Genomic DNA, 14828 nt, shown 5'->3' on the forward strand with positions numbered 1-14828 from the left:
TTGAAATCCCACTAATTTGGTTTCTTCAACACCAGTGGCTTCCTAATCTTTTTCTTTTGCAATGAATCACCCTTCCGTCTTCTGGTTTCCCACTCTTCCTTCTCCAAAGCATCCCTGTATGCTAGTTTTTGATTGATGAGTTGTGTGAGGGTGATGCAAATGGAAATAAGAGGAAATCAACTTCAGGTAGTGATGGATTTTCATGTTGCAACTTAATATATTTAGATTTGCATAGTACCTGGTTGTACTTCTAAAAAGCTGGCTTTAGACACGGTCCTAAGTGGAGTATGTGAAATCTCCTCAGGAATGGCGTCTCAAATTTTCAGCTCTGACTTGTTGAGTTTCTGATCAACAGAAAAATAACTATTATTTAATGCACCCCTTCCCATCCAGAGTATTTCTTTCATCCAAATGGTGGTGTTTTAGCATCTCACTCAGTATGCTGTGCAAGACCTTAATGAGGTAAGGGAGTGGTACTAGGAGCCCATGTGAGAAACGGGGCTGAAATGTGAGGAGGATGCCTGTGTGCTGGTGAAGGGCTCAACCTGCAGACCAGACTAGTGAGCAGCTATGGCAGCATCTGTCTGCAGGATTGAGCAAGGACTTGCCTCTTCCTTTTCCTCCATGTACGGGGTCTGTAGGTGGCTGGCTTGCACCAGATCCCTGGTTTTTAGGTGGCAAAGCTGGGTCCCTATCCCCAGAACTGTGTCTGTCCAGAAGCAGTGTGCTGGAGCAGGGACCACTGCCAGACTTTTCCCAGATCGCATCTGGGCCATGGAGCTGTGGGAGCAGGGCTGCTCAGGGTACCCTGCTTGGGCTACCAGGGGCAGGAAGAGTGTGTTCTCACAGAGAGATTTTCCTGTGATTTTAAATTCAGCTTCCTCCACAGGTACAAAATGCAGTCTTTCCAAAGCAAGCTGTGTCAGGGCTGTGTTTCATAACCACCAGGGGAAAATCGTTACAGGGGATGAAAAGGTAGAATTATTGATTGAGTAGCATGGAGGGCAAAGTATAACCTTTCTTTTGCTCATAAAAATACTGTGATTTTTCTCTGTTGTCGAGTAACTTAGGTACATATTAAAACTAGCCGATACGGAATTTTTCCTTAAAAACTCAGTTCTTTACAGGTATATTCACACAGTAAAAATATGACATTAAAACAACTAGCAAGTACAACTGTATATTTTGTAAATTTTCACACCCAAAGAGAGAAATAATTTGTTAATACTGGTGACTAAACAGGTTCTTCATTCTCCTGTTCTGGTTCCCATGCATTACAGCTGTTTTATACAAGGACAGCTTTTTATTTCAGTCAATGGAGCTAACAATGCACAGCAAAGGACATTGTTAGAATTCATTGTATTTTAAAATGATGCGTGACATGCCAACAGTTGTAATTCATTCTTTGGCACCAATCCCTGACACTTCTATTCCTGTAAGAAAGGGTACTGTTTTTCTGGTTTTAGGAGGAAGATTACTGGAAACATTCTAAATGAGAAAGGTAGAAGAGGGGAAAGAAGGTGGTCAGTCTTCTGACCATACTGAAGAAAGTCCTTTGTGGAACTGTTTGGGTTTTTTAATGTTTTAAATAACAGTTGTGCTGGGGTTCATCTTGGCTGGGTATTTACCTTTTATAACTTAAAGGAAATGGATAAAATAAGCACAAAAATCACAGATACAGTCAAGAAACTGCCACAGGGCCAAAGTCTTCAAGTAGAAAGCTGAGCAGTTCAGATGGGACAGACCACTTATTTCTGTTACTGCACAAACTTTATTCCCTTTAAGAGTCTTAACCTCTGCTTCCTCTTTCTGCAGCTGTCAGCTTTGCTCACAGCTCGCCTGTATGAGAGGGTTACACAGGTGTCTGAGATCCCAAACTGCAGCTCCTTCAGTGATGACACCTCTTGCTCGTTGGCGTGTATCACTTCAGCAGCAGATTACCTAGAGGGAGGCACGTTAGGTACATCTGTACCCCTACAACCAGAGCAAACCAGCTCTAGTGAAGAGAGGCTAGAAATCTGTCTGTGCATACAAGCCCCTAAGATCACAACTAAAACAAAGAAGCCCGAAAGGATCAGTAATGATGACACAAAACCTAAAATAACAACAAAAAAGCCAAACCAAGCTTTTATACAACACCTAAACTTGCAAGGGGACTGTTTATTTGGGAGAGTTGTCACTGTCTGCTGTGACAGTGTATCAGGACTTGAAGGATACTACATTCAGGATTTTGTTATAAATCATTCTCAGTAAGAAAGATAACCTCTGGTTTAACTGTATTCAGTGTGTTTATTCTAAAATGTAGTGAAAAATGGCTGATGCTTGACTGATGATGTTTTGTTGGTTTGATTGAATAATTCCTTGTAGTAGTAGGTAGCCACTGGCCATCCTCTCATATTGTATTCTTGCTAGCCAGTGATTTATAGTGACTAAAAAATATACTGATTTAGATTCTTCTTCCTACTGTACTTTGGTACCACTTTAGCTTTTGATTTAGTTGAAGTCTTTAGGGATTTTCCAAAAATAATTCTCTAAATCTTATCCTTCATTATCCTGCATTTAGCCTGTGTTTCAGGACATATAAAATCCTGACTGTATGTGCATTTTTGCCTAAGTTACTGACCGCTTCTCAGCGACCTAATTAACCTGTCTGATAGACACTACAGCCCACCAGTGCTGCAGTGTTTTGGCTAATTAAAATGTGCTTTTAGTTACAGTGTTTGCAGCAAATCTCTGAGGCATTCAGTTACTGGCCTGTATCATGTGCTTTTAGAAGAGCAGAATCTGTTTAAACTTGCATAACAGTTTTTTAGGATAACTTGTGGAGGATCTTTCAACAAAGGCATGGCTTGCTTAATCTGAAGAGTAAGCTGATGTTCCCAGTGCAAAGATGTCTTAGTGCTGAGCAGGTCCGCAGTTATCCTGCCAAGCACAGCAGGGTCACTGGGATGAATAAACAGCTTAAGAAAGGGAAGGATTAGCCCCATTAACCTCAACAGCAGGGTTTTCAAGCTCCAATGCTAGAAGTGCTGGGGCAGGCAGGCATCTCACCCTGCTGCAGCCACAGACTGCCCCATCACTGTTGCCAGTCACCACAGTGCGTGGCAGTTCTTCTGCAGTTTCTGTAACAGGGGGAAAAACCAGCAATGATTCGGTTTGTTTTCTTAGATGTGACTGCCCTCTCTGGGCTTCAGAAGTAATTTCCAAGTAGCCAGTGCTACTCCCATGCACTCCCTGGGCCCCACTCCATTGCAAGCACCTCTGCAGAATGCTGCACACAGGTCATGTCCCAGACCAAACCACCAGGCTCTCTTCCAGACTGGCTTTAGCCCAGGCTGGTTCACAGTCCAGTCTGGATGGTGCAGGGTGGAGCAGAGAGAGAGCTGCAGGGAGTGCAGGCAGGCAGCTTTCTGCAAGTGTAACCTGGTCCCAGCAGGCAGGGACGGTGCTAAGCAGGGTAAGGAGTGCCAGCCCTCAAGATTTACTGTTTCTCCCACAGCATTCTCCTGGAGAAATTGGCTGCTCATGGCTTGGACTGGTTCCCTGTTCACTTGGTAAAAAAGCATCTGGATGACTGGACCCAGTGAGTGGTGGTGAATGGAGTTCCATCCAGCTGGCAGCCGGTCACTACTGGTGTTCCCCAGGGCTCAGCATTGGGGCCACACCTCAAATCCTGTGTCCAGTTCTGGGCCCCTCACTACAAGGACATTGATGTGCTGGAGTGTGTCCAGAGAAGGGCAATGGAGCTGGTGTATAGAGTGCATGTCCTATGAAGAGCAGCTGAGGGAGATGGGGTTGCTTAGTCTGGGGAGAAGGAGGCTCAGGGGTGACCTTATTACTCTCTAAAACTACCTGAAAGGAGCCTGTAGCCAGGTGCGGGTCACTTCTCCCAAGTAACAAGTGACAGGATGAGAGGAAGTGGCCTCAAGTTGTGTAAGGGGGGGTTTAGATTGGATATTAAGAAAAATTGCTTAATGAAAGGGTGGTCAGGCATTGGAACAGGCTGCCCAGGGAAACAGGGGAGTCACCATGCCTGAAAGCATTCAATAGGCCTGTGGATGTGGCACTTGGGGACACGGTTTAGTTGCAGACTTGGCAGTACTGGGTTAACGTATGGACTCAATGATCTTAAAGATCTTCTCCAACATAAAAAATTCTGTGATTCTTTGCTATCTCAGGCATCTGACATGGTTTTTCTCCATACATTCAAGCCCGATGTCTCTAATTTCCTAATCATCAGGGTTGTGACAGATCTGCAAGAAAGCTGAGCCTAAAATCGATGCACAGCTTGCTGGCTTCTAAGTGCTTATGTAATTTTCTGTGAGATATCCACAGTGTTCAGCTCATGTCTAATTGTTGCCATTTCTGGATAGAATACAGTGTCCCTTTACAAGTCCCAGGAACCTTGAAAACCATTTTAAGTAGCCTATTTGAGTATTTCTGTATTTTCTCTGATAAAGGACGTTGTTTGATGCAGTTTATTTTTATGGCAGTCAAGCCTCATGTTTAATTGAGCCCTTTATGCTTCAAGGCTTTCTGTTTGGCTCATGTGGTATTGGATTGTGTAGTGTTCGATGCTCCTTTGCTTCTTTGTATTCAGTACACAAAAAGCAGATATCTGAAATGCAGCTCACTGGATACACCTGAAAATCTAAGGAGACAGCAGCAGTGGCAGGTTGCAGACTGTTCCCTTCCTGCAGGCCATTTCTATCTGTGCAAAACTCTGCAGCCCTTTTTGGTAGTGGTAGCACTGGCGTTGTCAGTGGTTTCGGTAGAATTTGGCATTGTCATTCCAGGGATGCTAACATCACCACCAAGTGCAAGGTGATGGAGAATCAGAGCTGGGAAGAAGCAGTAGTGAAAAGGACCAGTCCAGTGGCTGTGGTGGCATTGTTTCATATTCTGTGGGTCTTTTTGGACACTACTCCAATTTCTAGGACTGGAGGCAGAATAAAACACTCATCAGTACTGCTGTCACACATGGTAAATGAAAAAGTAAAACAACGGAACATGGTTGTAAACAGGGCTTGCGAGTCTCATCAGCAGAACATTAAAACCCAGCTCTTAAGTAGATTAGAGCTGGTTTATGTTCTGGATTAAAGCACATGCACGCACAGAGGCACACGTAGGCTACAGCAAGTGCCATAGCTTTGATACCCACTTTGTCACAGCAGTGCCACTGATGACATGGTCACCCTCTTTAGTTACGGAAGAGCTTCCTTGGGCTCTCTTCTGTCTGTCCACTCACAGCAGACACTGCTATACACATCCTTCTAAATTAGATGGCAAAATGCTGATTGTTTCTTCCAATCTGTCAGCTCCCTATGCATCTAAAAAATATGGCCCTAACAGAGGGAGGGGTTTTATTATTCTTAAAATCACCAAAGTTCTGTATAGAATGAAAAATATGATGCTTTCATGGAAGGTTGCATATTGCACCCACTGTTTTTTCGTTACTTCCCAAAGCAGCTAGGAAATATCACAAAACAGATGAATACTTTTGCTTTTCCTTGTCATATACACATACATTTATTGGAAGTCTGTTAGGATATCTGCCATGGTTCTTTGGCTGCCAGTATCTTAAAGCATTGATAAACTATGGAAATATTACATGGTTTTTCAGGGTCTCAAATTGCTTTTAAAATTGGGTCTACCAGAATCCTTCTTCTGTAATTGAAAATTGAAACTGGACTTGGTTCAGTTATGTTCAGAGGTACTGAGGCAAGTAAAAGTTTGGGATAGACTGGGAGAAACCAGCATCATGACAGTAGCAGGGATGATGAACTTACTTTTGTGAGAGAATGAGAGTCTGCTGTAATCCTGGTCACAGACTCCTTTTGCCAGCTGTTCTTTGTGCTTTATCTTCTGACCTGACATTTCGCAGGAGCTAGATGTATTATGTATATACACACATCCATGTGAGAGGGAAACAAAATCAAGTCAGGGAGATACAGACTCTTTAGAAGAGATTAGAGATTGACAGGACACAAAGTAGGTACCGATACCATCTCTGGAGAAAGTGATTAGATTTGAGAGGGACGAGGAGATAATGCCTGTATCTCAAAAATCTTTCTGTTGTGGTGCTACGTGGCACAGCAGCCTTGTTTTAGTGTCTCACCATGCCACGTTAGAATGTTTCAAAAACCTATCTCAAATATCTAAGCAGGTGAGAAGGGGCTTTGTGTCCCTGTGCACTGGGAAGCAGGCACAGCCAACATCTGTCCATGGTTTGGCCCTTGGCTGTCCTAGCTCCCCAGTGTAACTGCCAAAATGTCCTTGGCTTTGTATTGTGGCATCCCAGGTCACTGGCAGCAGTAGACAGCTTGAAATGAAGGCAGGTAGCTTGGCTACGTTTTCCAGCTCAGTGTTTCATTAGTCTCCCTGGCATCTGCAATGGAGGAAGTCTTGAAACATCAGAAAGAAGAAAGATCTGAGAGATGGGAGGGAAGGCTTTGCTTTCCCCAGCATGTTCCTGGAATTACTGAGCAACAGAAACACTCTTGCTGTACATGGAAGACTGTCAAGTAGCATTTCTGGACAGCGAAACTTTTATGTAACAGAGGCAGCAGCAGATTTTACTTGAGTGCAGTGATACGTTTTTTTCTATAAAATTTCTATCTGATGTAAAACTCGTAACTGTAATGAAAACATCAACTCAACTTTTTCATCTGTGGTCACAACAGAAAAGTGAATGTCAGGAAGTAGGAGGAAAATAGGAAGGGAAACAGGAAATATCACTGTGCTACTGTACAGGAGAGGTTAATCATAAAGTAACGTTTTAACTCCATCCATTAACTCCACTAACTCAGCAAGGAGGAGCTGTTTACCAAATTTCTGATTCAGACAGTGCTGGAAGCTGGTTATGTGTGCTTGCTCTGTCCCTGTATACCTCCCCCTGCATCTCCTTCTGGCTGCTGCTGTTGCAGGTGGACCTCTGATCTCACCCAGCACAGCTCCTTCTTGTATATTGTCACGGTTCTCAACACTTCCAGGGCAAAGTGGAAATCTGTCTTTCCACATTTTAACTGTTGGAACTGTCTCCATGAAAAATGAAAAAAAAGTGTAAATAAAGCCAGGGGGGTAAGCTAAATATTGAAGTTATGCAGTTTACAAAGTGCTCTAATACCACATGAATGATGCCAGAATGAGTGATGCCAGTGATGAGTGCCAGAAAACTGTCAGGGTAGATGGGGCTGCTGTCAGGTGCCTTGGAAGTGGCCTGTTTGACTGCTGCAAGGAGCTATTAGAGGGGCAGCTGTGAGGAAGTTTAGTACAAACTAGAGCCCAAAGCAGTCTTACATCAAAGTGTTGAATTACAGAGGTTGTCACTGTAGTTTTAATTGGCAAAAATCTGCTGTGACTTATTCTCCAGGCAAGCACATTAACTTGCAGTTGAACAGATTTCTTTGTCCATGATTTGGTTTAACGCATGATGAAAACAGTTGATTAAATTGTGATTTACCAAATTGCTGTATCTCATATTTTTTTAACTGATTAGAACATGTGCCCATACAAAAGCAAGGGCAGGAGGAAGAGGAAACAGGAACAGCTCCGTGACATACAGCTGTGATTTTGTGGAAGGAGGGGAGGAGGAGTTTCAGAGAGGCGCTTCTGAGGTTGTCAAGGTTACAGGTGCTTCTGTAGGTGAGTGGCTTGGGCATTCTCTACTGAGAATTGGCATCAGCTGTTTCCTTCTGAGATAACAAAATTTGCATTTTAATTAGATTGTTGCCTTTGTCAACACTGAAGCATAGTGTATAAGTTGTTGGAAACTTTCCACAGGACCAGTGTAAGTATTTAAAAAAAAAAAAATTACAACAGCAGTGTTTACCCCAATAATATTTTGAAACTTTTTTCATTTTTTAAGTGTTTCTAAGATGAGGATCTCTTTATAATTGCTCAGTGAATTAACCATTCAATCTGCCTTCCTCCTTCTTTAGATCCCAGTAAAAACATTGCTTTTGGAAGCTAGGATTCAGTGTTTCAGATGCAGGGAAGCCAAGAGCTGCATGCCAGTCTGGTGCTCAGTGTGAGAACCGAAGATTTACACTGAACTTGCTGCTTTGAGACATCGCTGCAATGGCAGCAACTGTGCCTTAGCCCTGGGAAAGAAATCTATGCTGATACCAGCATGGTATGGCTCGAGTGGAGTCTGACAGCACCAGCTGTATACTTCAGGAAAACAAACGATGTCGTGGTAAATTTCAAGCTGTACTCAGAATTGATACAATATGTCATAATGAATTTTCTGCCAGGTTTAAGAGTGATAGAGCAAGATCTTCATCTGCTGTGAAGAAGTGCAGCACCACTGACTGCCTTAGAGCTATATAAGTGTACGCAGTTGGGGATGGGGCCAGGAGGTTTATACTGCACAGCAAACAAGCCAGTGCTGCACTGAGCAAGTACCAGGTGCTGAAGTTGGGCAGAGTAGTGATGTTGTCAAGGAGCTCAGAAAGCAGGCAACCTCCTTTGTAGACTAAGGTGAACAAATTCACTGCTCCTGCAGCAGCAGCATCTAGTGAGAAAGGCCACTGCTGCTGTGGGGTTGGAACAGCCACGATTCACTCGGAAATGCTTTTCATGTGCTAAGCCAGGTCATTTTGCAAACTTGGAAACTCAAAAATGGCTCACCTTTTGAAAATCTTGCTATATCAATATAAAATGCCCAGTTTTAAGTAAAGCAGTAGTTTCAGCAAATGCCTTGCCATTGGGGCAACTCGTCCACTCTGAATGTGGAGGAAACACATTTCTGCCTCCCTCTTCTAAGGGAGACTGAGGAAATGGCATTCAGTGGCTTTTAGAACCAGGCTTTGTGTGCCTGCTGTGCCTCCTGGCCTTCCCACTGTCTGTTCAAAATCATCCATTCCTCAGTTTCCCTACTGTCCTTTTAGACTGGCAGAGAATCATTAGCAGCTTCATCATCACTGTCCCTCCAACTGGACTTGATGATCCTTGTGGGTCTCTTCCAGCTGAGAGTATTCTGTGACTGTGTGACAGGCAGGGGCCAGGGCAGGGCTGCTGGAGGCACAGGGGAGCCAGAGCAGCCCTTCACCAAGGGTCCCACCAGTGCTATCCCACATATACCCCATCACTGCACATCAGTCCAGCCATGTAAGTCTGGGTTCTGTGACTGCTCCTCAGAGGAAGAGGAAAGGGACAAGCATTCCCTGCTTGGTGGGAAGGGAGGCACAGGACACCAAGAGCCAGGACAAGCTCATGCAGCTTCAAAATTGAGTGAGGGTTTGGGGTGAACCTCAGAGCTATTTTCCCTAGAAGTCTGAGAGTTTGGAGAAATAATAAAAGGAGAGTTGTGGAATTATTTTCCCGTGTTTGGACACTATATTGCACTGACATTTATGTGCATGATGTTGCAGTAATCCAGTCAGTTCAGCCTTTTCATTGATGACCTTTTCTGTAACATTACCCACAATGTTGTGCATGATATTGCAGAGAAAAAGGTGAGGGCAAGGATGCCACTTGACTGTTGTCAGCTTAAGTACGATGCAAGATTTGCAGTTACTGTAATGATGGGTGCAAAAGCAGAATCAGAAAATGGACAATTTTCTAAGGAAAAGTTCCATGGTACTAAAACAGCATTTGTTGCTGCCATTTATTTTTTTCAGGTCCCTTTCCCAGGTAGATGGTTATTGCTCTTCTGTGGATTTACCAAAGCAATGACTTTCCCCCATATAAAATAGTTTAGCAGTTGAGGTCTAACTTGTTGAATCTTTATATTAAATAATTATCTGATGTAAAAAGGACTCGTCACGCATGACATTAAAGTGTTGCTAATTGTGACTGGAGGCATTTACATGCTGAATCCGAGTGAATTATATTATGTGTGTTGCACCCTTTTTACTTCATTCCCTGGTTGGTTTTTATAACCAAGTATAACCTATAACATTTGCTTTTCCAGAATGAAATAAATCCTGTACAGGAGATTGACATCACTTTTGTTCCTCCGGTTTCTTTCAAATAGTGTTTAAATTTCAAGTGGTCTTGCAGGTTTCATACAAATTTTCTATGGAAAGTAGATTCTGCTTTTAATATTTTAACTCTTTATATCATACAGCTTTGTAAATCATGGGGCTGTTACAGTCCAGCATGCAAAACATCCAGGTATCTTTACCTAATGTGCAGGTGAACTCATCTTGGGATAAAACTTTATTAGGTGCAAGAAGAATATGTATTTCACTGAAACAGAACTATACAGATCAACATTCAAATATTTTAAACACTGAGGACAGCATAGTGAGCTCTGCTTTATCTTGGTTGAAACCCAGGGCACCTCCCAGTGTGCAGTGGGGACTCAGGAGCATTGCTTCCACCCCAAAAGTCCTCCTTCCAGTGTTTCCAGCTCAGTAATACTTTGCATGGACAGATGGAGGGACTGAAAACACAGTAGTATCACAGTAACATTAGGACAGTAAAGTCGGTGATTTTACATGAGATATGCTCTATTTTGCTGCACATTCTGTATCCAAATGGGCAGGAAGTCACCCAAAATTGTGCAAGAAGCCACGTGTTGAAGATAATTGTCAAGTCAGTTCCAAAACTGGAATAGTCTGCCCAGGGAAATGGTGGAATCACTATCCCTGGAAGTGTTGAAAAGGTATGTGGATGTGGCACATGGGGATATGGTTTAGTGGTGAACATGGTGGTGCTGGGTTAACAGTTGGACTCAATGCCCTTAGAGGTCTTTTCCAACCTTAATGATTGTACAGTCTGTGATTCTATGAAAACAAAGTATGGGCTTAAATATTCAGAGCATTAAGGGGTACCACTTGGGGAAGCAAATTTCTGCAAGTCTTGCAGGTCTCTTCTAGAGATAACTCTTCAGTGAGGAAAGGCTTTCTTTATGGCAAATTTGGCATCTAATTCTCAGGCTGTTGTGTGCACACAAAGACATAACCTGTTTCAAAGAGACAACTATTGAAACTGATTTCTGAACTATTTGGTTTGTGCTTTAAAATGCGTGGCCCAGGAGGTGGGCTACATTTCTGTAGAAGAAGCAGCCATGCTCTTTGGTGCTGGTCTTGGAGTAAACCCTTAGCAGTGGAAGACTGAGCCTATGTGGGATATATTTATTCGTATGGTAAACAGGCAGGCAGTCAACAAGTGCTTTGTGCATCCATAGCCTTGAAGAATTTCAGCAGTATCAGATCAGTGTCTCCTGGCCCCTGCTACAAATCCTGCCCTGATGACAGTGGTGTCAAAGTGCTGTGGAGTGGCTAGGCTGTGCCTGAGCAGCTGCTGTGTGTGCTCATTAAATGGAAGGGCTGAGTTCCACTGGGGGCATATCAGCAGATAGATACATGGTTGGAGGGTTTAATGCTGCTCCGCAAGTGCATGTGGATTTTCAAGGCAGAAATAGACTTCTTTTTTGACATAAATATAGATAAAACAGCCCTCACAGCCTTCTGCTTTTTGAAAGAACCAGACTGGTCTTCGGAATGTTGTGCTGGTGGGTTTTTCTCCTGTCTCATCCTTGGAAATGAAGTGATTTCAGTGTGCTATGAAAAGGGGCGTTTGTAGACTTACTGACTTACATAAAATGGAATATTTCATTTTATACATGGAAAGTGTGCTCACTCAGAAGAGGCTAAAGCTATTCCACTCTGCTGGAAAAAGAAAGGGAGCTAATGTGATACTATGATTACTACAAAAACTAAAATGCTTGTTTCCTGTGGGAAAAAAGTAATAAAATGTGTAAGTGGTTCTCTAGTAGCTTACAGTAGGACTGTTGAATTATCAACAGCTGGCATTTTCTCTAGCTTCAATCTGTGTTCATCTGCACCATCAGTGTGTGCCCAGGTCTCTGGCACAGTTGCAGGTTGCAAAAGGTTTTATTGCACCTTCCCATGTGGAAGGCAGGGACAATCCATACCAGAAACCTCCAGCCACTTTGGAGGGCAGGGTCCTTGCATTCTTGGCTGCTTTTATGCCTCGTACACGATGCCCATGTTTGTTCAGTGTGCCCAGCGTTACTCACTCTGTGGGAGGTTTTCCATGCCCAGGTCTAGGATTGTGCTAGGATGGATTGCAGTGTGCTGTGGGTGTCACATAATGAACTCTCTCCTTCTTTTAGGCCCGAACTGCTTTGCAGAAACCCTTGTCATTCCAGCAGGCCGGGAGGTGAAAACTGATGAATGCACTATATGTCACTGTACTTACGAAGAAGGCACTTGGAGGATTGAACGGCAAGCGATGTGCACTAGACATGAATGCAAGCAAATATAGGAAATCTACATATCTACGGACTTCTCGTGGTTTTTATAAAATATCCCACAGCAGAGAGCACCCGAGATGACCCAGGGAAATCCTAATGAGAAGATTCTGGCAAGGAGCAAAGAATAAAATACTGATATTTTGTTTTTCAGAGTAACATAATACTGCAAAGCAAAGAAGTGCATATATTTAAAACGTTTGGACATAAGAATACCTGTCTTAAATGTGTTATTTTCACAGTGAGTACACTAAAATACACTATAAAATATTCTATGTATTTCTATAATACCATTATAGAGCTTAAAAATAAATGTTTTATATAGACATTACAGATTGAAGTATCATTGCCTCTCTTCTTGTATACATGTGCCATGGCTAAAACATTACATTTCTGTTCCAGTTTCACTATACGAGGGTTTTCTTGTGTGTTTTTTTTTGGTTCTGTTTTGGGTTTGGGGTTTTTTGCTTATTTTGAGTTTATTGGGGCAGACAAGAGATAGCACATGACATAACTTTGACATTCTCAGTTTTGGAAAAAAGAGAAGTAGAATTTGCTTTCAGAGAACATGTGTTCTTTTATGAACATAAATTTGCTGTAATGTAGAGGTGGGTCAGCTCCATATCTTAGTTTTATTTGTGCTCCTGTCTCCTGCTCCACAGCCAAGACAACTTGGAGCAGTGTTATGAAACTGGTCTCTCATAGCTGCTGCTATAGATATTTATTGAGACAAATTTGATTCTTAATATTCATTTCAGACATAAATTTATCAGAGGGACAAATATCTCTTTGATATAATATGGCATCACCAAGCTGGTGGAAATGATGGTAAGTAACCGCAGAGCATCATTAATGTGATGCATAATGGATATGGAGAAGTGCAGCTTGGGAGGGCTACAGCAGCCAAACAAGCCTTCAGTGATGTGGCTCCACATTGCTAAATTGTGGGTAGGAGAGCTGGTTAGTAGCTGCACCATTCCCTAGACCCTGCTCCTGCCACCTTGTTTGAACGTGGCTCAGCATTTTGTTTGGCAGTGTGTACAGGGTCTGTGACACTCTATTAAAGTGAAAGGTTTAAAACTCCATCTTTGAATCCATCAGAGGATTTCTAGTACATAGTCTGAGCCTGACTACATGTGAGGTGAATCACATCTCCCTGCTTCAGCCACCCACAGCCTTTGCTTAAATTCATTTCAGTTTTAGTTTAGTTTATCACGAAATCCAACAATATGTCAGCTTTGAATACCTGTTAGGGCAGCGGCTCAAGAAACATGGATTTGCTTTTAAGCTTTTGCTGGAGGGAAGATTTGATGAATCAATATCTGAAACCAAAAGACTGTTGCTTAAATTCCCACTTACTCTTTGCTAATTTCTCCTGTGGTGTAACCTGGTTACCAGCTTTACATCCATACAAAATAAGACTTTCTGCTGCTTCTGAACACTAAGGGACTTTTGCCAGTGACTTCAGTGGATCCCAGTTATCACCTCATGTCCTTATTTTGAGCATATTTCTATCCCTGTGAGTTATTTGGGAGTAAAGGATGTATGTTTTGTCTAAAACTTGCGATAAAGTATATATATCCATTTTATAAGAATCGTAGTCATATGGCAGAAAGCTAACTCCTAAGTCAATCAGACCCATGCCTCATGGCTACATGGGCTTCTGCTTACTGAAATCAAGTGTCTGCACAGCTCTGAGAGAGTGCCATGAGTGCCAGTGGTCTTCCATGCCTGGCTTCTCAGACAAGTGGAAGTACCCATGTAGGAATCAGCCATGAAACTTGAGAAGGGAAGGTGAACTTGCAACTCAGCGTGGGATTGGCTTTCTGGGTAGGCTGCTTGGTGTCTCTAAGAGACGCGTGTGTTTTCAGTGAATGGTGAGAAACTCACTGTTTGTGTCTTTCAGTGTATGGCCATAATGAGTCCGTTTTTGGAAATCTCACCTCAGACTAGTCACACTTTGCTTCTCCCTCACTGAAGGCTCTTGTTAAGCCTTATGCCATTTCCTAGGCGAATTTCTGCTCTCTTAGGCAGTTCTTTTTGTTGAAGTAGTGAGTACAAAATCAAAGGGTTAGCTTGTAGTGTAGCTTTTATAAATATTTTCTATTGCACATTTTTACAAAAATATTTTTCTGTCTTTCAGTCCTGGTACCAATGTATTAGTGCCATTTTTACTCTAGTAATAGGATGGTCCTTTCAATTGCATGTGAAATTGCCCAGGCATGTTCATCTTGACATTCAGCACTGTGGGTGTTTTCTTAAAGAGATTATATTTTGAGATTTTTTTTTTTTTGAGAAGCAAACTTCAGATATTTTTAGATTTTTTTTTATTTTTATGGAGTGATGTAGAAGTTATGCAGAGTTTTTGACCTTCTTTATGCTTAGATCACTGGCCACATTCAGCTTTGTCCTGTAGTATTATCACATGAGAGCTCTTTGGTTATCTCTGAGATGGGGACATGGGCTGAGTGATCTTTCAGGGCAGATCTCGCCAGTCTTGCCCAGTTTGTATACAGTGTGCTGTGGGATAGCCCCAGTAGGGAGCTAAGCACCCCACAGCCACTCACGCCCCAGCTACCCACACAAGTGGAACAAGGGAAAA

The 14828-nt window shown here is 42.6% G+C and overlaps 1 protein-coding gene across 3 annotated transcripts in view; it reads left to right on the forward strand.

Annotated features, from left to right (window-relative positions):
• Positions 1–12638, forward strand: part of VWC2 (von Willebrand factor C domain containing 2) — a 57460-nt gene extending 44822 nt beyond the window's left edge. For all 3 annotated transcript variants that reach the window (XM_039549864.1, XM_019282610.3, XM_010393952.4), the window contains exon 4: positions 12089–12638. In XM_039549864.1, coding sequence (XP_039405798.1) covers positions 12089–12240 — 152 coding nt within the window. In that variant the 3' untranslated portion in view covers positions 12241–12638. The remainder of the gene's footprint in view (positions 1–12088) is intronic.
• Positions 12639–14828: the final 2190 nt, after the last annotated feature.

This window comes from Corvus cornix, chromosome 2 (assembly GCF_000738735.6).
Source record: "Corvus cornix cornix isolate S_Up_H32 chromosome 2, ASM73873v5, whole genome shotgun sequence".
Taxonomy (NCBI): domain Eukaryota; kingdom Metazoa; phylum Chordata; class Aves; order Passeriformes; family Corvidae; genus Corvus; species Corvus cornix.